The sequence below is a fragment of the Marmota flaviventris genome, chromosome 17, assembly GCF_047511675.1.
Source record: "Marmota flaviventris isolate mMarFla1 chromosome 17, mMarFla1.hap1, whole genome shotgun sequence".
NCBI lineage: Eukaryota > Metazoa > Chordata > Mammalia > Rodentia > Sciuridae > Marmota > Marmota flaviventris.
Genome location: NC_092514.1, coordinates 64,835,559 through 64,862,390, shown reverse-complemented (window position 1 = coordinate 64,862,390; position 26,832 = coordinate 64,835,559). Strand labels below are relative to the sequence as shown.

Sequence of the window (26,832 nt, the reverse complement as noted above, 5' to 3'; positions counted from 1 at the left end):
ACACATGTTAAATGAGTGTTCCTTAGAATTTTATACTTAATGGTAAAATTTGAAAATAATCCCCAAATAGCCATCATCAGGCAAATTTAAATTTTGACATTGTCTTATAATGTACCAGCAAAAGTCAAATTAGAGCAACAATTGTAATGAAATTGGATCTGTAAATATGGAAGGAAGTGAAAAGTTCTTTCACTAAAAATATGTAGCAAAATGAAATTAAACCTCTATCTCTCACCCTGAACAAATCAACTCAAAGTAAATCAAAGACTTAGGCACTAGAACAGAGACCCTGTGCCTAATAGAAGAAAAAATAAGTGCAAATCTTTGGTCTAGGATCTGACTTCCTTAACAAGATTCCTAAAGCACATGAAGTAAAATCAAGAATCAATAAATGGGATGGATTCAAATTAGAAAGCTTTTTAGCAAAGGAAATAATCAGTAATGTGAGAGCCAACAGATTGGGAGAAAATCTTTACCACATGCACCTCCTATAAAGCATTAATTTCTAGGATATACAAAGAACTCAGAATACTTAACACCAAAAAACAAATAACCCAATCAATAAATGGACCAAGAAACTGAACAGACACTTCACAGAAGAAATACAGTTGATCAACAAATATATGAAAAAGTGTTCAACATCTCTAGCAATTAGAGAAATGCATTTCATCTAATGAGATTTCACCTCACTCCTGTTAGAATGGCAATCATCAAGAATATAGGTGACAATAAATGTTGGCGAGGATGTGGGGAAAAAGGTGCACTCATACATTGCTGGTGGGACTGCAAATTTGTGCAACCACTATGGGAAGCAGTATGGAGATTCCTTAGATAACTGGGAATGGAACCGCCATTTGACCCAGCTGTTGCACTCCTTGGTTTATACCCAAAGGACTTAAAATCAGCATACTATAGTAATGCAGCTACTTCAATGTTTATAGCAACTCAATTCACCATAGCCAAACTATGAAACCAGCCTAGGGTCCTTCAGTAGATGAATGGATAAAGAAAATGTGATATTTTCTTTATCCATTCAGTGGAATAATATTCAGTGGAATATTATTCAGCTTTAAAAAAGTGAAATTATGGCATTTGCCAGTAAATGGATGGAGTTGCAGAATATCATACTAAGGAAAATAAGCCAGTCCCTAAAAACCAAAGGCCAAATGTTTTCCTTAATATGCAGATGCTAATTTACAGTAAGACATGCAGGGTCGGGGTGGGGCACTAGAGAAGAATAACATTACCTTAGATTAGATGGAGGGAAGGAGAGGGGATGTAGGGATAGGAAAGATAGTAGAATAAAACAGACATTATTACTTAATGTATATATGTGACTGCATGACCAATATGATTCTAAAACGTGTACTTGGAAAAATGAAAAATTATCTGTGATGATATATCAAAGTGCATAAATGCATGTTATGTATAACTAATTAAAACAATAAAAAAATTAATAAAATAATTGTAGTTTGATATTATTTGTGTTTAAAGCATGTATGCTAATATATTACAATATTATTGAGGGAATGTAGATATTTATGGTTAATGTTTTAAGAAATTCAAGGGCTGTGTGCTTGAAGCTTAAGAAATAATACTTAAGTAAAATATGATCAAGAAGTCATTATGAAAACTAAAACAATTTTGATTTGGATGTTAATGAAAGCTACATATATTGAAATTTGTAGGATGCAATTAAAAAGTTCCTAGAGGAAATTGGTTGTCCTCAGTGTTTGTATTAAAGAAGAAAAACTGCAAATTAGTTAGCAAGGAATACATCTCAAAGAGGCAATGTAAAGGAAAGAAATGTTGAAGGACAGATTTAATGAAATAACAAACATACATACCTTAGATGTGTAAAATTATTATTATTATTATTTTTACATTTAAAAAATTTTTTATTTATTTATCCCTTTCATTTTCAATAACAGTACAAATATACACATGGTTAAAAAATGCATAAAGTACAGAAAGATCTAAAACAAAGTAAATATCCTTTTCCTATAACATGACAGATCTGATGTCTTCAAAATCCTTTAGGAGGGCTGGGGATGTGGCTCAAGCGGTAGCGTGCTCGCCTGGCATGCCTGCGGCCCAGGTTCGACCCTCAGCACCACATACAAACAGAGATGTTGTGTCTGCCGAAAACTAAAAAATAAATATTAAAATATTAAAAAAAAAAATCCTTTAGGAGTTATATGAGTAACACACCAACTAAGTCTTTTCAGGCCTTTGGAACTGTGTTGATTGTCTCCTATAACACCTCTGCTACAGAGGAAACGGGCATTCTTCTCCTTCATAAAGAAAGTTTAAAGGGCAACAGTCACACACCGCTCAGAGACAACAAAATCCAGGTAGCACCTCAGACACCACTGGGTCTAGTTGTAGCTCCAGAGAGTCCCAGGTAACATCCAGAGACAGTGCTGCAGGAGTTCAGCCAAGTCCTTCCTCGATGCCACAGATCCTCCTGGCCAGCTGCACATCCTTGGGGAAAAGAGTGACTCAGCCAGCATGTAAGGAGAGGAGGTAGGCATCCTCAAAGAGGTGAACTAAAAATGCTTCTGCTGCCTCTTGAAGGGCCAACAGGGCCTGGGCTTGACAACTGAAGTCCACACCACGTGAGAATTTCATACATATTTTTCTTGCCAGGCGGCTGAAGGGGTACTTCCTTATCAAGAGGTCTGTGCTCTTCTGTAGATTTTTGATCTCCTTAATCCAGCCAATTCTCCTCCGACTATGAGAGGAAGAACCTAAGGAGGCTTCCCGCCGCGGGGTCCCGCGAGGTGGACTCGCGCTGCGCCTCTTCGGGGTCTCTGGCTTGCGGTGTCGGCGGCGAGGGCCCATCGCGGGCCACAAAGGGTCCCGGCTCCCGGTCGCCCCCCGGCTCCTGTTCTGCCTTCTGGACCCGTAGCTGAAGGCTGGTTACCAACAGAAGACGAGAGAGCGCCCGGGCGGAGGGCCACTTAGATGTGTAAAATTATAATTCACAAACTTCTGATAAGATTATCAAGGAAAATAAAAAAGGAAAGCCAGAAAACTCAAATGACTGATATCAAGAATAAAGAATGGAACTTACTAACCAATATTTCTGATTCTCTAGTACTAGCACTGGGGATTTTAAAGCTCTTACAGGTCCTCTGACAAAATAGCCAGGCTTCCTACGTTCATAGAGAAAGCAGTCACCTTGGTTTACTTGAGGTTGGAGGGGGAGTAGGAAAGGAGATGCTATGGTGATCTGTCTTTAGACAGTAGGTTATGGGCCACACTTAGAAAAAGGATTTCTGGTTATATTACTGCATCTGTGATTGTTTAATTAAGTTGTTTGAAATTCAGGAATCAGAAAATTTAAAGTTTTATACCAAAATAGAAAATGAGGGGAATCTTATAGATCATAATTTCTATTAGCATATAAAATGACAAACAAACTATGGTGCATACCTGTAATCCTAGTGACTTGGGAGGCTGAGGCAGAAGAATTGCAGATTGCAATTTAGTAAGACACTGTCTCAAAATAAAAAGAGTTGGGGACTCATGATGTAACTTGGTTGTAAAGTATCCCTAGGTTCAAAACTCAATACTCACCTCCCAAAAAAAAAGATAGGAAAAAAACTTGATAAAAAGAAGTAGGCAGGGGCTGGGATTATAGCTCAGTGGTAGAACACTTGCTTAGCATATGTGAGGCACTGGGTTCAATCTGCAGCACCACACCACATAAGTAAATAAATAAATAAAATTCAAAAAAGACAAATAGAAAATTATGGCCCTGTTTCCTTTATTAATATTTATCAGTGATGAATAACTAATAAATAGATGTATACATAGGAAATCTTAAATAAAATATTAGCAAATATACTCAGGAAGAAATTAAAAGAATAGAAACCTAGATTCTTTCTAGGCATGGTTAATGTGGTCTAATATTAGATTAATATTTGAGAAGTCAAAGAAAGAGAAATTTATGATCAGTTCATTAGATGCCAGAAAAGTTTGGTTTTGTCATTTCATTATCAATTATTGTTGTTTTTTAAAGCTTAAATAATAATATGAAATCTTTTTTTTTTTTTTTTTTTTTAATGATAAAGATTTATTTCAAACCAAACCATTTTCCTTCTCTCTGCAGCCTTTGAAGCATTCCCCTTATGGTGGAACAAAACAAAGATGCCTATTACTATTTATTTTTTTAAATTTTCATTTTTTGATTCATGTAGATGGATAGCATGCCTTTTTATTTTTTTGTTTTTATGTGGTGCTAAGGATTGACCCCAGTGCCTCACATGTGCTAGGCAAGCGCTTTGCCACTGAGCTACAGCCCCAGCCCCCCCGCCCCCCTTTCAATTCTTATTTATTTATTTATTTGTTTGTTTGTTTGTTTATTTTTTTGCGGTGCTGGGGATCGAACCAAGGACCTTGTGCATGCAAGGCAAGCACTCTACCGACTGAGCTACATCCCCAGCCCCTTTACTATATTTTGACTTTAACTAAAAACATAGCCAGTGCAAGTTGCCAAGAGATATATGTAAACATTGCCAAGATATAGACTCAGTTATTATAATCTAATTATGTACTTAGGAAATCCCCCCATGGCTGAAATTCTATCAGAAACAATATGAAAATTAAATAAGATTTGTGGCATACTAAATAAAAAGCTTTCATGTAAACAAACAATAACCATGTAAAAAACACCAGGGGCCTTACTTCTGAGTTAAAATAGCAAATTAGATAAACACGTTTAATTTTGTTCCTCGCTGACTTCCATCAAAGTGGGCAAAGGGGTGACAATGGACCTGTTTTACACTGTAGTTGGCCAGGTACCGTGATTGTGGTGGGCCCTGTCTTCCTGGACATGCTCATGACCTTGCCCACTAACTCACCAAAAAGGCTCTTATAAACTTTTGTTAAAGCTACAGACAGACTGTGTGACACAGGAAGAAGGTCATATTTTATTGGAAAATCTTTGTAGTGACAATATTTCTCTTGCTCATGCAGCTAGTTTTATGCTTGCTTTTTCACTATTTGGGATATACACATAGGTAGTAAAACCGAGAGGAGATAAACAAGGGAATATTTAACACAAAAGATGAAGTAGTAATTGCCAAGGGTTAGGAAACACAAGCTTTTGATACATTGCTTATTGGTAAAGTTCATTTTTTTAGCTTTGTTGCATTTTATATATTTAAAAAATCTTGAGTGAAAAGATGCCAGCAATAACCAATAAAGCTGCCAAACTCCTAGGATTAAATACTCAGGACTTGCATAAAACAATTCTTAAAACTTGACTAAAGTCTTAAAGAATACTTTGCCTTGTGAAGAGGATTTGCCCTCCTGAGACTGTGGGAGGCTTGACCAAAATGATATTAATAGTTCATCTAGAAAAATTAATGTGTAAGAATAGCCTTAGGGAAATGGATATTAAGAATAGGTGTTAGAGCATATTTTGAAACTAATCAAAATAATCCTGCTAAAGGAGGAGAGTGGAATAGATTAGGAAATTCAGAAACAGATTTAAATGCATGTGGGAATTTAGCAAGTGGTAGAAATCAAAGAGGGCATGTTTCGGGAAAATGTCACTTAGATCCTGCCTTAGCAAAAACGTTCAGATTGATGAAGATTAAAAAAAAAAAAAAAGAAAAAGAAAAAGGAAAAAAAGAAAAAAATCAAAACCCTAAAACAAAGAAAATTGCAATACAAAAGCATGAATTAATTTATATTTTTGTTGTGATACTTTCTTTTTAAACAGATAAAAACCCCAGATGGCATACAGGAGAAAAGTGGATACATGTATTTAAAATTCTGTGTGGAAAAATATTATAATCATATTCAAAAGACAGATGAAAAACTGAGGAAAAATATTTGCACCACAAATGGAAAATGTCCTTAATTGACAAAAGACCTTTTATAAATGAAAAGGACTAATAGTCCAGTACAGACAAGACAAAGGAATTGAACAGGCATTGTGCAGAAAAATAAATATGAAAGGCCAGTAGACATAAAAATGATTACTTCTCTCATAATTAAAGAACCATGGGATAGCATATTTTACTACTCAGTTGGGCTAACAATTTGGAAGGTTGATACTAACTCAGCTCGTATGGATGTATGGGACAACAGGTTGTCCTTGTAATGAAAGGGAGGCTGGAGTGCACGGTTCTGAGGAACAGTTTGGCATTGTCTCAGCATGTTAAGTGCAAGAACTTTTGGTTTCAGCCATCCCATCAGTAATGAACCTAGAGGGATATTCCCCAAGTTTACCATGAAAGATATGCTATAAAAAATGTTGTATGCAGTAGTTTTAGTATAATAACAGAACAGAATCCTGGGCACTGCATGGATACCAGGAGTGAAGTTGATGCTCAGTCCATTCCTTGGACTCAGTCCATTCCAGCTCTCGGATGACTGTGTGGATGAGGACGGACAGTCTGCCATCCAGTGCGCCCACCAGAATGGAGTGGCTGCTGAAGCCTGCATGTTACCAGTCTGATAGAACGTCCTTTCTGTGGCCTCCAGTCTACCAGTAGTGACAAAGATTTCTTCCTAACAAACAGGACTGAAGTCCTGCCAAGCTCCCCTGTGTTTCTGCCTCTTCCCTTAAGGATCATCTTGATAGCAGTGATTTTTTTTTTTTTTTAACTGAAAAAAAGAATAGAATTTTCTCAGGGACACTCAACATCACAGATTAGCTGTAATAACTATAATAAAATAAAGCTGTTTGTTATTAGCTATTTTAGCTATCACACTTAACAGCTTGCCTCAGTAAAGTGTAAATCATTTGAATTTGAGGATAGAAACCAAGAGCCCCAAAGTGTCATGGTGCTAGCATTTTCCACACAGTGCTCTATTCCAGGCCTCTCTCAGAAGATGGCTCAGTTATTATGGTGGACCTGGCCTTTCAGAGGTGGAAGAAGCCAAGGTAACAAAAACTCTGGAAACTACTATTGGGTTCTGGCATTGGCACTCAGGGCATCCACCATGCTATGCCTCTGGAGCTTGTTTCACTCCTGGTTCTGAGAGTGTTGGTGAATAGATGGTATTTGAGTAGGTGAGTTAGTTGATACTGAGAAACTACCACCTTTCCCCTCCAGCCATTAGTTAGGAGAACCTGGAGGGGCCTTATGGAGAATGTTCTCTATTGTAGTTGTGTGCAGTCAATAGTCATGAACTCTCAACCTGGGGGAACTATGTACTGAGGTCCTGTGATCAGAGGAACACAAAGACTTCTTAAAAAAAGGAGAAGGAAGGAGGGCAGGGAGAAAAAGGAAGAGAAATAGGGAATGTTTGATGTAAAATGAAGATAAAATGAATTCAGTTTTCCTCTCTTTCTTGCACCACTACACCAAGTTGACAAAAGGCCTCTGTTCTTTCCCACGTAGGTATGCATGAGAAATTTGCTTCCTCTGTGGTTTGATTGGGACAAAAAGCAGTTCTGCCACTGGAGCTCTTAGAGGCAAAAGCTCCTGTCTTTGTAGATTTTGGTTCAAGTCTGTTTACAAACAGTATTCCCACTCATGAAAATCTAGACTAATTACCTAAATGTAGAATCCCACACAGGCCTGCACGTTACTGGTAGGTGCATAGGTGCCTGTTTTCTTGCCTGATACAAGGGGGTGGCTGTGCCGTTTGCCTCATGATTGATTGAATTCATTGTGGACCTTCTTTCCTGATTCCTCCTGTCATCCAAAAGGGGGCGCCCCATGGGCCCCTTTTTCTGTGGATATAGTAAACCAGAACTCTCTGTTAGTGGATCCTGTGAAGACTTTAAAATCTCCAGTGCTAGTTGATTAAAAACAAAAGCTTTTGGATTTGTTGGACTTTGTGGGAAGGAAAAAAACACTGAAAATATACTTTCATAGTGAACTAATTCAGTAAGATATAGTTTCTCCTTGCAGCAGCATAATTTTTTAGTTCTTTTAAAAAGATCTTTTACTCTGAAAGATCTTCTAGTATAATTATTCACTGATTATAAACTAGTTGTGTGTGTTCTAGCAGTATCCTGTGTGTAAATGCACAATAAACTATGTAAAAGGTAAAAGATTTATAAGATCTTAAGAGAAACCTAAGTGTGCATGATGGACTATATAAAGGGATACATAATGATATATGCATGAAATCTTTCAAGAATAAAACAGAAGTCTTTCAGGAAGGTATATGAAAAAGATAGCCATTTTTGCCATTTTCTATTCTGACTTTTCCTGTTACAAAATTCTACATCTATTTATTTTTGTCAGTTGGCATTGGGTTTGTGGGATTACAACTAACCACTCTTTGGTTTTGTGCCTAATTTTCAGTATAGTGTTTTTTACCTTTTTTATTTTTTTCAAAGTTAAGTGTATTTCTGCTTTTGTATCTATGTGTTTTTAGGTTACATAGAATGACATCAATTGAAAGAGAAGAAAAGGAGAAAGTAAAAAAAAAAGAGAAAAAACAAGAAGAGGAAGAAACAATGCAGCAAGCTACATGGGTAAAATATACATTTCCAGTTAAACATCAGGTAATTTTAAAAAGTGTTAGCCACCATTTTTGAGACCTTTATTTTACAACTTCAAATAACTTATAATTTTCACTTCTCACAAAACCTTTTAATTAATACAGTTGCGATGAAGTACATCTTTCTGATAATTTTATAAGCATAGATTCCTCTTACTAAAAAGTGTTTGAGACCAATTTGTTGAAACTGCTATTAAAAAATAAAAACTAAAACTTTGTTCAAAATTTGCATTTTAAAAATAATTGTAAGTTCTTTTATAAAAATCTCTGATTCCCAGTGAAAATTAAATTGATTGATAAATTCTGTTTGCCTGAATCTTACTCTTGTTTGATAATGTGTAATGCCACACATGTTATGTTGTTTGATTAACTTGTTTTCATTTATACCAGGTTTGGAAACAAAAAGGAGAGGAGTATAGAGTAACAGGATATGGTGGCTGGAGCTGGATTAGTAAAACTCATGTTTATAGGTTTGTTCCTAAATTGCCTGGCAATACTAATGTGAATTATAGGAAGTCGTTAGAAGGAAGTAAGTAACTGAGTCTTTTAATATTTATGTTTAATATGAAAATTTTAAATACTTAGTTTTTTTACTAATAAAAATTATATTTTTTTCTGAATAACCACATTTGATTTGTATTATTTTCTTATAAACTGATAGTATATTGGCCATATTTTGGATAAAAGCATTTTTCTGAAACTTTTGATAGTATATGCAAAATTACTGTTGTTGCTTACTAATTATAAACTCTTAAATTTAAAAAAATTATCTATATTCACAGGATTTTGGTATCTAGAATTGCAGTTAAAGAAATACTATACAAAGGGGCTGGGATTATAGCTCAGTGGTAAATGTTTGCCTAACACGTGCGAGGCACTGAGTTCGATCCTCAGCACCACATAAAATTAAATAAAATAAAGGTATTGTGGCTAGCTACAACTAAAACAAATTTAAAAAAAAAAAGATGAAAGGCTATACAAACAATTATTTATTTATTTTTTAAAGTCAGGAAGCCCTGTATATTTCAGCTTTGTTTATTTTATTTTATTTTATTTTTTTAAAGAGAGAGAGAGAGAGAATTTTTTTAATATTTATTTTCTAGTTTTCGGCGGACACAACATCTTTGTTTGTATGTGGTGCTGAGGATCGAACCCCGGGCCGCACGTATGCCAGGCGAGCGCGCTACCGCTTGAGCCACATCCCCAGCCCAATTATTTATTTTTTAAATTTTTTTGAAACCACAGCCACTGAGTCACATATCTGGTAACCTCAGCATTATTGTACATAGCAAACCTAGAAAGGAAGTGATCAAGTCTCCTATCACAGTCATATAAATGAGCTTTGTTTTTGATTTACTATTGGCTAACAAACTTTAGCATTTAGAATCACAGACTAGAGATAGACTTTCCTTTTCAAAGACTAAATGACACACCAGTGTTCACATAGGCAGAAAGTAGTAAATCCCTGACCAGATCCTGTGGCTCTTGGCTTCTGTAGCCCTGTTTACTGTCTGCCATGCAGTCTCTTCCCTTTGTTACCTAAGTGATTTTCAAGAACCACTGTGCTAACTACGTGTTATAATCTGCTGATTTACGTTATGATGGGTTCTTCCCTTTGAAACCTAAATGTAGTGCACAATAGTGTGTACTTACCTAATTAATCAATTTGGCTTCTTTGTGAATGGCTGTGATGAAACCTGGACTGGTAGATTTGTGCTATTGTTAATATAGAAAAGTTAATATTGGTTTATCTTTGAATAGGAAAAATACATACTTTATAAGTATCATTGGAATTTATTTTGTCAGGTCTAGTAGTATCTTGGAAATTGCTCAATGAAATTCTGTTTGATAAATAGCAACAGTCAATACTCAGTTCTATTATTATCAAATTATATCCATTATAATAAGTTCCAGCAGATTATTGCAAGGCTCTTTTATTACCATTTTTGTTGTTCTAGTTATCTACTTAGGACTCAAAATCTAGAGAGCTCTTTAATTGTGTCTGAACTGGTTTGATACATATATAGTAAAATACAGATGATCAATGTACAGATTATTTATGCTTTTGCAGATTTACTTTATATCTACTTAGTATAAGATTTCTCATATTCAGATGCCAGACTTTATTTAGTCTGGTACCAAGTTGATTTTTTTTTTTTTTTGTGCCATATAGGGGTTGAACCCAGAGCCTTGTGCATGCTACACCCCTAGCTCAGCAAGTTGGGTCTTTTTGAGCCTTTCTTCCCAGGTGGTAGCAGGGAATAAAGCAGCAGTGCATACTGCCCCTGGCTCTGGGCTTAACTACGAAATAGAAATCATAGTGGAGGCAATAGTAACCACCAATTAATGATGGCAGAACTACCTGTTGCTATAGTAATAGCTAACCATGTCTGATTGGGTGATGGAGGCACATTTATGTTGAAAAACAGAGAAATGCACTTTGGGAAACTTTTGACTTGGCCCCTCAAGACCAGAGTGTTAGATGTGTTTGGTTGGCTGTTATTCTCTGACCTCTGGCGTCACTTTGAAAATGGGCATTTATATTGCACAACATTTTTTAATCTTAGTAAAGATTAGATTTGAGATACTATTTATGTTAAGTAGACTTTTTTTTTTTTTTTTTAATATGATGTTGGATATGGAACTCAGGGCCTCACACATGCCAGGCAGGGACTCTCTCACTAAACTGCATCACCAGCCCATGAAGATCTTCAATGCAAGAAAAAAATCCAAACATTTATAGTTGTCTACTTTAAACACCAAGGTTCTTACAACTTGTAGAAGGGGCTACTACTGGCTTGTTAAAAAATTTTTTGAGCAACTTAATGTAAAAAATTATAATGTACCTTCAGCTTTTTTGTTTTAGTGAAATATAGCTTACTGGAAAATACTTGGTTATTTCTATTAAACTGTATACATTAAAGTAAATTTCTAATATTGGAAATAATTGTAATTGACATAAATGTGGTTCTTTTTAGCCAAAAATAGTATGGATGAAAATATGGATGAATCAGATAAAAGGAAAAGTCCACGAAGTCCAAAAAAAATTAAAGCAGACCCGGATTCTGAGAAAGCTGAAGTAAAAGATGGAGATGCTGCAAAAGGATCAGACCAAAGTGAAATGGAGATCTCAAAGAGTACTGAAAAGAAGGATCAAGGTAAAGAGAGGCCAAGTAGAGGGCAGCCTCGGTGTGGTGAGAGTGCAGGGCATCAGATACACACCACAGTGTATCTGTGTGATAGGGTAACAGCTTTATTGAAACATAATTTATACATTTTACAGTTCCCCATATTGAAGTGTAAATACAGTGGTTTTAGTATGTTTCCAGAGTAGTTCAACCATTACCATATCAATTTTAGAACATTTTCATCACCTGGAAAGGAAGTCTGGAAAGGAAGTCTCATAGTCACCAGCAGTCACTTCCCAGTCCTTTCTCAGATGTCCCCAGCTCACCAATCTATTTCTGTCTCTGTGGATTTGACTGTTTGGGACATTTCACTTAAGTGGAATCAGATAATATGCTTTCCTTTATGACTGGCTGCTTTAACTTAAAATATTTTCAAGGTTCATCCATATTGTAGTATATTTTAGTACTTTATTTCCAAATAAATATTACATTGGATTGATTGGCCACATTTTGTTTATCCAGTCATTGCCTGATGGACTTTGGGCTGTTTCCACTTTTTAGCTATTATGAATAATGCTGCTAATGAAATTCATATACAAGTATTTTTGTAGAAATACCTAGGAGTGGAATTATTGAATCCTATGGTAACTCATGTTTACCTTTTGAAAAACTAGTCTTTTGTTAAAAGTATTTTTTAAAAAACTATATGAGCTAGACAGTGCATGCATCTAAAGATACATAACTATAAAGTACAAAATCTTCCACTAGTTTGTACAATAGCATATCACATACTAAGTAATTTTCCATTGCAGCATTCCATCTTTTAGATACTAAGAATCAGAATATTTGGATAATTGTAAATTTGTGAATTTAGAAATATATATTTTATGTGTTTTTTTTAACCTTTTATAAAGTTTAGCCCTGTTCGTATTTTAATCATGTATCAAGAGCTTTGAAATATTTACTTTTTAAAAGCCCCGATGTGAAAAGAAGAAAAACAGGTCCTTTAAAAAATAACAGTCTCATAAATTCCTCGTTTTAGAGTAGAAATTACACTTATTAAATGTCTTTATTTCACAGATGTTAAAGAACTTTTATATTCTGACATTGATAAATCCTTCAAGGAAGAACCAATGGAAATAGATGATGATGTGAAAACAGAGTCCCAAATAAATTGTCAGGAAAGTTCTCAAGTAGATGTGGTCAATGTCAGTGAGGGTTTCCATCTAAGGACTAGTTACAAAAAGAAAATAAAATCATCCAAACTAGATGGACTTCTTGAAAGGAGAATTAAACAGTTTACACTGGAAGAAAAACAACGCCATGAAAAAATGAAGTTGGAGGGCGGAATGAAGGGCCCAGGAAAGTCTTCTCAAAGTTCTTTGAAAAGTCTTTCTGAGTCACCAGTAATAACAAAAGCAAAAGAAGGGTGTCATAGTGACTTGCTTAGACAAGAACAGAGCCCCGGTGTAGGTCATGATACAGCAGAGGACTGGACTCAGGGGTGCTCACAAAGTGATTCCTCGGTTCTTGGAATCAGTGATCCTAGTCTTAACAGAGACAAACGTCATCCAAAAGATCAGGCGTTAGATGATGTCTCCAATCAGAGTCCCAGGAGGAACTATCACAAACAAAATTCTATTGAAAATGACATAGATGAGAATGTCTCTGAACCTGCCAGTAAAGTCCAGGAACTTGGTAAGATTCAAACAAAAGGAAGTGATGTTTTCATTGATGACTCTAAACCAGCCAGTACAGATGATATTGATACTTTGATCTATAAGAACAAAAAACCACTCATACAGGGGAATAATGACACCATCGTTTCATCTTCCAAGAGTGCTCTACTTCCATCAGTACCTAAGAGTACTAGTGACCGAGATGCCCCATCTCTGTCAAAAGCATCGGACTTTGATGGAAAACTAGGATGTGACTCTGAATATAATAGCACTTTGGAAAATAGTTCTGATACTATGTCTGTTCAAGATAGCAGTGAAGAAGATATGATTGTTCAAAATAGCAATGAAGGTGTTTCTGAACAGTTCATAACTCCAGAACAAGGTAATGAAAGCTTGGAGCCATTGAAATGTGAGTTTGTTTCTGATAAGTCCATTGGAAACTGTGATGACAGGCTGCAGGGTAAGGTAACTGAAACAAATGGTAAAAAAACAAGTCAACAGCACACGTTAGAGGAGAGGCCAGTTAATAAATGTATTGATCAAATAAATCTAAAAAATATCACTGACAAAAGGAATAGTGAAAATCGAGAGTCTGAAAAGAAAAGCCAGAAAGCAAGCACATTTCAAATAAATGGAAAAGATAATAAACCTAAGGTATGTTTGAAAGGTGAATGTTTGAAAGAAATCTCCGAAAGTAAAATCATAAGTGGTAATGTTGAACCAAAGGTTAATAATATAAATAAAATAGTTCCTGAAAATGATATTAAGTCATTAACTGTTAAACAGTCAGGTGTAAAGCCATTCATTAATGGTGATGTTATTATGGAAGATTTTAATGAAAAAAATAATTCAGATACAAAGTCACGTGTACTGAGTTCTTCAGCTGGTGCAGGTAATTACCAAGATAGCCTTGAGGTGCTACCATCATCAACCAAAGAGTCTGACAGTACAGAGCCCCCCTCACCTCTACCATCTTGTCCTGGAAGCAGTTCATTTAATCAGGTAGAAGATATGGAAATTGAAGCCTCAGAAGTTAAGAAGGTTACTCCATCACCTATCACATCTGAAGAGGAATCTAACCTCAGTAGTGATTTTATTGATGAAAATGGTCTGCCCTCCAACAAAGATGAAAATGTTAATGGAGAATCTAAAAGAAAAACAGTCATCACAGAAGTTACCACGATGACATCCACAGTGGCCACAGAGTCAAAAACAGTAATCAAGGTAGCAAAAGGTGATAAGCAAACTGTAGTCTCTTCCACAGAAAATTGTGCCAAGTCCACTGTCACAACCACCACGACAGTAACAAAGCTATCCACCCCCTCCACTGGCAGCAGTGTGGACATCATCTCTGTAAAGGAGCAGAGCAAAACTGTGGTCACCACGACAGTGACAGACTCACTGACTACTGCAGGAGGCACACTGGTAACATCCATGACTGTGAGCAAAGAGTACTCCACAAGAGACAAGGTGAAACTGATGAAATTTTCAAGACCGAAGAAGACTCGCTCAGGTACAGCTCTACCATCCTATAGAAAGTTTATTACCAAGAGCAGCAAGAAGAGCATATTTGTTTTGCCTAATGATGACTTAAAAAAGTTGGCAAGAAAAGGAGGAATCCGAGAAGTCCCTTATTTTAATTATAATGCCAAACCTGCCTTGGACATATGGCCGTATCCTTCTCCTAGACCAACCTTTGGTATCACATGGAGGTATGTGCTTTAGAATGTATTTGGGGGAGGGACAAAGGTTTAAAAAAATTATCTCATAAAAGTATCTCATTTTCTAACAAAATGAGATAATAGAGATAAGATAGGGAAGCATCTGTTTAGTGACCAAAGTTAGTAACTGGAAGTAAAACATAGGAAACTTCCAACTCAGCCAGTTTACGTAGGTAATAACTTTACTAAGGAAAAAACATATTTAAAAAATTAAAATGTAAGGGAATTCTTTAACACGACTTTTAGTTTTAACTTTCACATGACGAAAAGAACATGTTGAACCTGGTTGTTTTTGTGTCTAACTTTGCAAGTTATTGCCATATTGTTTACTCTTGAACAAGATAACCACAGAATTGGATAATCACCACCTTTCTGGAATGTTTGTATTGTATAGGTGATTCATGGAAACCTAAGACATAAGGAAACATGACTATAAATTGTATAAAGTTCATCATAATGTGGAAATCTTCCTAATGTAGTTTATTTGCATGATAAACATGTTTGGAGTTCTGCTATTTATATAAGAAAAGGTACATCCTGCTATTCCTTAGGAAAGTTTGAAACCCAGAAATAGTTCTAATTTAAAAATTTCTGGGCACTTCAGGTATGGGGGACAAATCATAAGTATATAGTATTGGCAGTTATAAAGTCATGTAGTTTTTATATTGGGAAGAGATCTTAGAAATTCTTTTATAGATATGTGATGATTTGTCTCTGACTCCAGAAGGGCAGCATTAGAAATTAGTGCCTGGTTTTCCTAAATCCCATTCTAGTATTTTATCTCCTGTTATCTCACATTTCACATATTTGTCCTTTTTCGTGTCTTTTTTTTTTTCTTATCTTTTCACTCTTATAATTGAGAAGGATGGAACGTAAACATTGGAAACAGAAGTGTGTGGGAAATATACTTGAGGAAATCAGAATTGATCTTAGTAGCTATTAGATTTTGATAGATTCCTGAAATTATTATTTCAGCAAGTTACTAAGCAGATTTCATTTCTTTTAAGATTTTATTTCTATGTCTTTTTATATGTTTCCAATTTCTTTAAAATTACACTTTTTTGTGTCCTTTATTTTACAGTCAGCTAGTATCAGAAAAGACCAAAAAAGAATGTAAATAAGTGCTCTCTATAAAGGAATTAACTTACTAATACAAGCAGTCTTAGTTTGTATGACCAAGTTTTTTATAACTCATCTTTTGATTTGAAATAAAATATCATCACTCCATTACACATTCAATAGAGACAGCTGAAAAGTACAATTTCTCTGCAGGGCCTGCAATGAAGGATTTGCAGAATCCTGCAGGGAATCAAGGAACTCTTCATTACAGTTCATGGATTTGTAGGATTACTCTGCACTTTTCTGCTTTCTTCATTGAGAGCGGTCCCAAAATGTATCCTTGACTGTCCTGCAGGTAACTTCTTTCCCACTGGAAAAGTTACTGTGTACAAATAGTTTAATTAAAATGACCTGGCAGTTGTGGAGGCTGGCCTTTCTGCTCTTTTCTATTCTGAAGTGGAAGGTAGGCTCAACTGGGAAGCACTTTTCTCTGAACTATCGAGAAGAAATAGTCACCAATCCTAATCATGTGGCGCTCAGGGCCCTTCTCTGCACGGCTGGGTTTCAGGAGCCTTATATTATGTTTTAATATGCGTTGTGACACAATTTGTATCTGTGTAGTTATTTTCTCATCTTTTTCTTTAGTAGAAGGAAATACCTTCCTGTACATTTTTTATAAATAATTGCCTTCAAATATATGCTAACATCTTAATTCGCTGTAGTTGGGACAAACATAATCCCTACTGTCTAATGGAGGCATGGGTATATATGTAAGTTATTCTTGATTTTAGAATGCAATTTTTAAAAAGTCACTTTTAAAACCATGCATGTTAAATGCATTTTTATACTAACACTTGAATCAAATATGTTTGTTGCTTAGAGTAGGAGCTAAGAATGCCAACGGTGCATGTATGATTTGTGTTTATTTAATGTTAAGGCTGAACAGTATGAGAGAAGGAAAACTTGTCTCATAAATGCTATAGAGCCTCCTCTTCCCCTCACCCTGTCTATTCCCTTATTTCCTTTTCCCCAGGTCCTGACTTTGTATTTTGTTAAAACTTTTGAGCTCGTAGTTGTCCTCCACAGTGCTGCCAGATACATCTTCTTAAAATGCCAGTCTGTCCCACGAATATTCTGAGTGAGCTGAGGGACTTGCTGACCATTGCAGGGAGAAGAGGGAAAGCCTCTGTCACCTGTAGATCATACCTGTGGGGAGTACTTCCCTTTACAACCTGTCCAGTAGTGGAGCCCTGAACATTGTCTTTTAATGCGCTTCCTTAAACCTTCAGTCTGGCTCAGCACATTCTGGTTTCTGCCTTCCTCTTACATGCCAGCGTCACCTCTTTCTGCATCTCCACACCCCCTCCTGAGCCATAATATATTGGATGTGGTGTCTGGGAAGAAGTGCGTGCTCTTGCACTTTCCTCTTTAGCGTTAGGTGTGCCTGTTGCCTTCAGTCAGCCCCATACCCTTAACTTGTCCTGGGAGAAGCCAGCAAATTGCTGACTTGACCGAACCTAGTCAGATGTCCCTCCCTTGTACTTCCTCTCTATAGCTCCTGAGAACACAGGGACAGATTAGAGTTCACTTCTGTGTCACCAGTTCCTTTCACATAGTCCAACACCTAGAAGGCACTCAACCTTTTTACTTTTATTTATTTTTTCATTCTGGGCATCAAACCCAGGCCCTGGCATGGGTTAGGCAAGTGCTCTGCCAAAGAGCTGAGCTCTGTCAGCTATTTTTTGAATGAGCGATTGAACAAGCAGGCTGATGATCCACGAGGTGTGTTTCTCTCCTGATGTTAAAGCTATTTTAAAATAGGGATGCTTTGAAGTTATTATTTGGCCATAGAAAGCTAGTGGGGAAAGAGAATAAGTGTGAACTTTTCTTCCCATAGAAGTGTTCATTTGCTTTCTTCCATGAGAACATAGTTCCTCAGAGATTTTTATAGGGTATGGTCTGAAAGTGACAGACACTTTCCCCCTCTCAGGACATCCCTGCACTAGCTAACATTACCCTCATGATTTAAGGGATGATCTGTCCAGCTTAGAAGATTCACAGGGTAAGGCTGAGACAGGAGGATTGTAGGTTCAAAGCCAACCTCAGCAATGGCAAGGCACTAAGTAACTCAGTAAGACCCTGTCTCTAAATAAAAATATAAAAAATGCTGGGGATGTGGCTCAGTTGTTGAGTACCCCCGATTCAATCCATAGTACCCCCCCCAAAAAAAAAAGATTCACAGAATGGTAAGAAGTTGAAAAAATAATGGGAGCTGCACGCAGAGATGGGAAATTAGAAAGCTGTAGAACTTTGCCTTTCTTACATTGTTTGTTTTTCCAACTAATGATAACAGTAGAAAATATTGCCTTTTCAAATGCTAAGTTGTCTGAAGATTTATTGTCTACCTCTGTTAGTGGGAGGAAATTATTTTCATTTTATAGGCTTCCTATACACTGCAGTCAACCAATATATTTATTTACATAGTGTGAAAATGTTCAAAGACTATTTAATTATCTAGGGATCGATGGAGAATTGAATGAAGAATTGATAATGCAGGATTGCATTAAAGCATTTTTTGGTAAACTGCATTTTAGGGCATGATATTCATTACAGTTGTAATTTCATTTTGAAATACGTCCTTTGTGTTAAAGATTTTCAACAACACCATACATAATGTTTAGGAGAAAGTATGGATGTAGATTCCTTTTTCTTCTGATTAGTAACTAATATGTTTTGTTCTTTTTCTAATGATTTTTTTGTGTGTGTGTGGGATCCCCAAACTACACTAACTTTGTTAAAATATTATTAGCATTTGGAGTATTCATCATACTGTACTTTGTGTTCTGAAGAATCACTATTTGGATACAAAATTTTCTTTCCATTTGGGAAGGTCTTACTAGATTTTTCAATGGGTTTTTACTTTTGTTTTGCTTTTTTGAGAAAATGTGAATAAATTCAATATTTTTGTTTCAACAAAAATCTAATTAGTCATGATTTTATCCTTCAAAACTTCTCTGTTACATTTAGTAACAGTTACTGATTTTTCTCTATTTGCTCTTCATACTTTTTCTAACATTTTGGAATTAATTTATGAAATCTTCACAAATCATTGATATGTCAACCTTCCAATGAAACATGCCATGCCCTCTTTACATATTTATATGGCATTTAAAATTGTTGGATACATGTTATTCCTTGGAACAAAAGTTCTTTTTTTAAGGGACATGTAATGCCACAGTCTTATAAAACCACATTATAAATACTAAAGTCATAATAAGGACAAAACCCACAATCCTTCAGTTTGTAGAGAGAGGGGAGTGTTTGTGTTGTTGGTGTGTGTATGTGTATATATGTAGTTTTACTTGGGTTGTTCTTGCAGGTATAGACTTCAGACTGTTAAGTCCTTAGCAGGAGTGAGCCTGATGTTACGGTTACTGTGGGCCAGTTTGAGATGGGATGACATGGCAGCCAAGGCACCTCCAGGAGGAGGGACTACACGGACAGGTAAAGGGGTTTACTTAAGTTCAAAAGATAAAATCACTTGACCATTCACTGAATTTTAAGCATCTCTGTTATTTATAAAAATACAGATTTTATGGCACCTGTCATAAAATCCCAGGGGCCAGAAGGAAAGGTCATATTATAAGGTGAGTCATCATAGGTGAACCATTCTAATTTCAAAATGATATTTATTATTGTAGAATATAAGTCATTTAAACTGAAACTTCTGGAACCCTGTGCTTGTTGGTTTGGTTCTAGTGTTTTTATTATGCTGACAGAGCATTACCACCCATCATTAAGCTATACCCAAAAGTATATAGAAATTCTCCATGTAGATGAATCTTAGTATTACTGCAGTCTAGGAGTGATGCTATAGTCAGTAATTAATCAAATGTTTCTGAAAGTTTATTCCATAGGTGTCTCTTTTTAAAAGCACCATATGTACCTTTTTGGTCTCTTGAGTTTTCTGGGTGGTTATTAATACTGTATGAATTAAATCACCATAGAAACATCTGAAATGGAAATCACAACAACAGAAATAATTAAGAGGCGAGATGTTGGTCCTTATGGTATTCGTTCTGAGTATTGTATCAGGAAAATCATTTGCCCCATTGGAGTTCCAGAAGCACCAAAAGGTAAGGAATAGAAGAACTTCCATCCATTTGTTACTGACCAGTTAACCATATCTTTTATGAAATTTGATAGTAATTATTTCCTTAACTATTCAGCTTTCAAAAAAGCTCCCACTCCACCCCAAGACACACATCAGAATTACATTAGGCACATATTCATGTCTACAGGTATTGTGCAGGCACAGGTAAGGTTCAAAGCGCCATAATAATACCTCTAATCATGAAGATAAGGGATGTGGCTTTATGTCAGACCATTAGCTCCAGGAAGGGAGCTGCCATTCTGTCTGGGTCATCTGGGTCCTGGCATCTTGAACAGAGTCTGATGTAAAGGTTTATGGGCTCAGAGGTTAGTTATTGCAAAATATTCCAGTGTGCAGTATAGAAATAATTTAAAAGGCTATTTACTCAAAATTCATTCAGACTTCCATAAGAGATACTGTGTGGAAAATGAATAGGAGATCTGGCCCCTATTCTCAAGGAAGCAAAGAAAAAAATCATGTGTCAACATTATGTGCTAATGTGCTGCAAATAAGAAAGATTAATGGATGGTCCAGATTATAGATGTATAAGTAGAGAAAAGTCAGTAATTCTATATGAACAAGAAATATATTTAGGAAAAATCTGTTAAGAAATTTATGAAAAGAAAATATCTTTAGGTTGAAACTTATTTTATAAAAATTAATTCTACTCTTGTGCATACATTTTTGAAAATTGATTAAATTAAATTGAAGAGTTTAGCTTGGTCACCAAAATGACAAGAATGCTGTTTTTGAAAGAACACCAACAAAGTGGCACCTGTCCTGGTAGATGATGAAATATTACCATAATTAAAACAGCATTGTCCCAGCACAGAAACAGATAGAGCTGCAGATAGGAGGAGACGTTCCTGACAGGTCCTCCATCGCCTAGACCCCATCCTCCAGTGCAGTCCCCTTTTCTTTGTCCTATATCACTTTGTATAGTCTAGGACCTCCTGCTGTTTCAGTTTCTTTCTGTTGCTCCCCTGTGATTGATTATACTGCTTCTCTGGCTCTGAACATGTGAAAAGATTCAGTGTTGTCCTTCCTGTTTTATGTATGTTTTAGTTGTAGACGTGCACAACACCTTTATTTCATTTGTTTGTCTTTCTGTGCTTCTGAGGATCAAACCCAATTTCTCACACACGCGAGACAAGCACTCTACCACTGAGCCATAACCTCAGCCCCCTTCTCCGTTTTATTGTTTAAAATGTTATCATTAGAAGCTCTGATTTGATTTTGGTACTGGGGTTGAGCCTGGGGTGCTTTACAACTGAACTGCATTCCTAGTCTTAATTTTTTATTTTGAGGCAGTGTCTCACCTAAGTTGCTGAGGCTGGCTTTGAATTCGTGTTCTTTGCTGAGCTTATAGGCCTGCACCACCATGTCCTGGTGTATCTTTTTTTTTTTTTTTTAGTTGTAGCTAGACACAATATCTTTTTTTTTTTAATTTATTTTTTCAGTGGTCCTGAGATTGAACCCAGTGCCTCACGCATGCTAGGCAAGCGCTCTACCACTGAGCCACAACCCCAGCCCTGGTTTATCTATTCTTAATAGATTCAGATTTCTCCTTTATGTTGGGTAAATATACTGAATCCCCCTTCTCAGTTCTGTGATGCAGACCCACAGACATACATATTGCCATTGTTGTCTATGGCCAGGGAACCAACCCCAAGTGTGAGAGGAACATACTAGGTTTTTGAAGGAAGTTGTATTCATATTGGTGTTTGAAAGATAATTTGGTTTTAGTGAGATGTGGGGAGGGGACTCAGAATGGAATTCCAAGCATAGGGAAAAGGTCTGGTAGAAGAAGATTGGATTGCCTACTTTTGGGGTGGTGGGAGGGAATTTAATCCAGGGGCAATTTACCACTGAGCTAGTCTTCCACCCCCAGCCCCAACCCCTTCCCCTCTTTAACTTTTTATTTTGAGACAGTTTTAAGTTGCTTAGGGCCTTGCTAAGTTGCTAAGGCTTGCCTTGAACTTGTGATCCTTCTGTCTCAGCTTCCTCAGCCACCGGAATTATAGGTATGCGCCACCTGCCTGTTGTACCACCTACTTTTGAAGTGAAATTTGATTGGGGCCCAGCCATACTTAGTTATGCATTGGCTTTGGCTCCTATCATGATACAAAGGCAAAGTCGAGTAATTGCAACAGAAACCATCTGGTCCTGCATAGTCTTAAGTATTTATACCATCTGGCCCTTTAAGAAGAAAAATGTTTGCCAACCACTGCTTTTCATGATATGAGAGGTTATGCCAGAAGTACTCTAATTTTAGAAGCTGAAAATATTCTGATTTCTTTTCCACAGAAACACCTACCCCTCAGCGGAAAGGCCTTCGATCAAGTGCATTGCGACCAAAGAGACCAGAAACACCCAAACAAACTGGCCCTGTTATTATTGAAACCTGGGTTGCAGAAGAAGAGTTGGAACTATGGGAAATCAGGGCATTTGCTGAGAGGTAAAAGAAATGATTACCACTTCCACAGATATTTGAGGGTTTTGTTACTTCAGAATTAAAGAACCATGATTTTAATAGCTTATTTAATATATTCCCATTAATTTTATTTTACCTTTTGATTTCAAGTGGTGTGAATAGTTTATTAAGGTCCTGTTTCTAATTTTTAATGTGTTATTCATTGTTAGTTTCTGTTTGTTTTAAATGATTGATTTATTTATTTTTGGTGGGGATGGAAAACACTTATTTTAAAATAGAAAAAATTCCATGCTTTTGTATAAAACGAAGGTCCACCAGATTACATAAACATTAGATGCCAGATGTCTAATACCATAGATTCTGTTAAATTTCTCCCCTTTTTTTCGCCCCCTGCAGAGTGGAGAAAGAAAAGGCACAAGCAGTCGAGCAGCAGGCTAAGGTTAGTACGCAGAAGGTGGAGGCTCCCCTAAGACATCAGCGATTGGCTACCCAGGAAAATTGCCTCCTGACAGAAATTTACATTTTGCAACAAAGTCATGCACCCCAAAAGCACAGTAACCATATATACGTGTGGACCTCATGTATATTTCATTATGTGGTAATAACTCTGTGGGGTTGGGAATATAGCTCAGCAGTAGAGTGCTTGCCTCACATGCACAATAGGAGGTTGAGCCCCCAACACTGCAAAAAAGAAGAACTTTGTGATAACACCAAGCTATTGTTTTGCAAATAGTGTATGTATTTGGAGAGCATTGAAATAAATTTCTTTTATTATCTTTATAATTCCATGAATATTTTCAGAAATAATTTTTCCTGGAAAATTTCTATAGTCCATGAAAAAGCAAATTGTAATAAGACTATATATATAAGGGTTTATCAATCATAAAGCTATACTAATAGTTTCTTAGCATTTCCATACTGTAGTAAATGTAACGTAGACACCTAAATATTTGAGACCCTAAGAAAATATGTATTTCTATTGAGAAGATACTTTAAAATTTTAGCCAAATTGAATATATAAACTTTTGGAACATAAAGTAGATCTGTGTATATCTATAGTATTACTAACGTAGTTATACATAACTATTTAAAATTAGTTATTATATAAATCAGTGTTTTCCGGGCTGGTGATGTGGCTCAAGCGGTAGTGCGCTCGCCTGGTTTGCGTGCGGCCCGGGTTCGATCCTCAGCACCACATACAAACAAAGATGTTGTGCCCGCCGATAACTGAAAAAAAAATAAATAAATGTTAAAATTCAAAATAAATAAATAAATAAGTCAGTGTTTCAAATTTCTGTTTTCTCACTTTTTTTAATATTTATTTTTTTAGTTATAGATGGACATAGTACCTTTATTTTATTTATTTATTTTTATATAGTGCTGAGAATCAAACCCAGGGCCTTGCACGTACTAGGTGATTGCTCTATCACTGAGCCACAACCCCAGCCCCTGTTTTCTCACTTTCTTTTTTTTAATATTTTTATTTTGTTTATTTATTTTTATGTGGTGCTGAGGATCAAACCCAGTGCCTCACATATGCGAGGCAAATGCTCTGTCACTGAGCCATAACCCAGCCCTGTTTTCTCACTTTCTATAAAACTTTTTTTTTCAAATTCTTACATATCTTTCAATTTACTGTATATTCTTATCTTCACCTAAAATTTGAAAAAAAAATAGCACATTTGGTTTCTGTAGATGTTATCTTTCACAGGAAGTTTATCCAAAAATCAGTTGTCTATTCACATAGCAACTGCCTAGTTGTTTTATGGATTTATTTTGTTATCTCTGCAGTGTAACACTTTGTTACATTTGTAAATTTTAGTAAAGTGCATATTTTCAAATAGCCAATACTTCCAGTTTTGAAGGCCATAACCTCCAGTAAATAACTATTAAATATTCACTTTCTTTGCCTTCTTTTTTTTCTTATACCGACTGGTTCAGACAGACAAAACTTCCTCAGTATCCAAAATTGAACTTTTGTTCTAAGGAATGAAAAACTATGCAAAGTATCTCACGTTATATTCAGGTGTATAAAGTGTGTACAAAATAGATTCGGGAGTGGATGTGATGTCATAGGTGAGCAATTTGCAATAGCAGGATATAGTGCGTCATTGAAATTTGATCTTGCCTGACACCCCAGCTCCATCACGAACTAGCTCTGTGGCCTTGGACTAATTACACAACCTCTCTGCGTCTCAGTTTCCTTATCTTTAAAGTCACAATATGAGCAACCTTATTGGTTGATAGGAGCATTAAATAAGTTAATGAAGGTAAAACATCTGTCATAAATTGGCAGTAAATTCCATCCCTTGTTTTTACATGTGTACACTTACGCTATTGGAAAATGTCAGCAATCTGTAATACAGTTTATCTTCAATCCTGTTTTTTTAAAGACCAGATTATAATATTGTATATAGTATAAAATATTTTTAGTGAAGTTGTTTAAACTGAATAGTACAAGAAGTTTAGAAAATATTGTTTTATAGTGTTCAGCTTGCTGAATTACAGGTTTGTCAATGGAATAATAATCTTAAATATTAACATGCTCTGTATGATTGGATAAATTAATGTACCATAGTAAAACCGAAACCTTTTGCAGTTCCCATCATTTGTTCTTTGCTCCAAATTTCACTGCTAAGTATCAAGGTATTCCTTTCTCCAATAAAATTAATCATATCGCCTTTATTTTTATTCTAAAAATTTGGATATTTGTGCAGGCCAGAAAAATTGGAAGATGTGTTATTTTCTGTTACGAACTCCTTAGTACTTGAAATATATGTGATGTAGAGACATGAAAATACTGTCTTCCAGAAATTAAATTCAAGGCTAAATTTACATGGGCATATTTTCAGAAATAAAATATCTTAGAAATTTAGTGCAGTTTCTTAGCGTAAGAAACATTGTGGCTGAACTTCTTGCAGAGTGGAATTTTTATTTAGAACAATTTTGGTTCATGTTTTCTCTTCCTGACTCTTAGAAACGATTGGAGCAGCAGAAGCCTACAGTCATTGCAGCTTCTACTACTTCCCCAACAAATAGTACTACCAGCACCATCTCTCCTGCTCAGAAAGTGATGGTGGCCCCCATAAGTGGCTCAGTTACCACTGGAACCAAAATGGTATTAACTACTAAAGTTGGATCTCCAGCTACAGTTACATTCCAGCAAAACAAGAATTTCCATCAAACCTTTGCTACATGGGTTAAGCAAGGCCAGTCAAATTCAGGTACGCAGCTACAGTGAAATGAAACTTTGCTTTCATTCAGGAAAAAGCATTTTCAGTCCTTTGCCTACTAAAATGAAACATTTCTTTAGAAAATTGTTTTCTTCTTTGGCTGGTTAAAAAAACAAGCTGTAACAGTGGGTTTGTTACAGATAATATTACATTAGCAAAATTCCTCTCTTACATTATTTCACTTGCAACATCTACATTGTTCACCTTGAGAGGAATGTTTTATTAAAAATACAAGATGAGCCACATTTCATGCATTGGTACCCTTCCTAGAAGTCACTACGTTGCTGGTTATTTTAAATCTAAAGCTTATTAAATGTCTTATACCCCATTAGCCACCAGCACAGCTGCCACATCTGCTACAACCATTGCCAGCACAGGTCAGACGTTCCAAATTACAGGCAATCCAGTCACTATGGCAGGAAAAGTAATTACCAAACTGCCACTTCCTGCAAACAGCAAGATTGTCGCTGTAAATGTGCCAGCAACACAAGGAGGTAAGGGAAATGTGAAGAGTTTTAATTCACATTTGCCAGATCATACTGTTGCCATTATTTTTTCATTTCCTTTTCACTGATTTCAGTCCTCAGATCTCACATTTTATGTAGCCCACTATAAAACCCTGCCACACATAGTTTCTCCTCAGAAACAACCAGCACTTAATGCTTTTCTGTAAAGGGGAAGTCCTTAATAACTTCTTCATCTTTTTTTAAGGTGTTGTTCAAGTACAGCAGAAAGTACTGGGTATCATTCCATCAAGTACAGGTACAAGTCAGCAAACCTTTACTTCATTCCAGCCCAGGACAGCAACAGTCACAATTAGGCCTAATACCTCAGGCTCTGGAGGAACCACCAGCACGTCACAAGTAAGAGTTCTTCCTGGGATGGTTCTCTTTGGAAGCATCAGGTGTTTCAGGTTAAAGGGTGTAGAGTGGCCTCTTCCCACATGA

At 36.1% G+C, this 26,832-nt stretch overlaps 1 protein-coding gene and 1 pseudogene across 7 annotated transcripts in view; one reads left to right on the top strand and one right to left on the bottom strand.

Moving 5' to 3' along the window:
• Bptf (bromodomain PHD finger transcription factor) overlaps positions 1-26,832 on the top strand; it is a 130,384-nt gene that overhangs the window by 71,749 nt on the left and 31,803 nt on the right. For all 7 annotated transcript variants that reach the window (XM_027946213.2, XM_027946211.2, XM_027946212.2 and 4 more), the window contains 10 exons: positions 8,353-8,482; positions 8,869-9,007; positions 11,457-11,636; positions 12,687-14,997; positions 19,445-19,569; positions 20,073-20,201; positions 22,526-22,676; positions 23,049-23,091; positions 25,630-25,876; positions 26,597-26,748. In XM_027946213.2, coding sequence (XP_027802014.2) covers positions 8,353-8,482; positions 8,869-9,007; positions 11,457-11,636; positions 12,687-14,997; positions 19,445-19,569; positions 20,073-20,201; positions 22,526-22,676; positions 23,049-23,091; positions 25,630-25,876; positions 26,597-26,748 — 3,607 coding nt within the window. The remainder of the gene's footprint in view (positions 1-8,352; positions 8,483-8,868; positions 9,008-11,456; positions 11,637-12,686; positions 14,998-19,444; positions 19,570-20,072; positions 20,202-22,525; positions 22,677-23,048; positions 23,092-25,629; positions 25,877-26,596; positions 26,749-26,832) is intronic.
• LOC114101268 (histone H3-like centromeric protein A pseudogene) lies at positions 2,503-2,844 on the bottom strand (annotated as a pseudogene).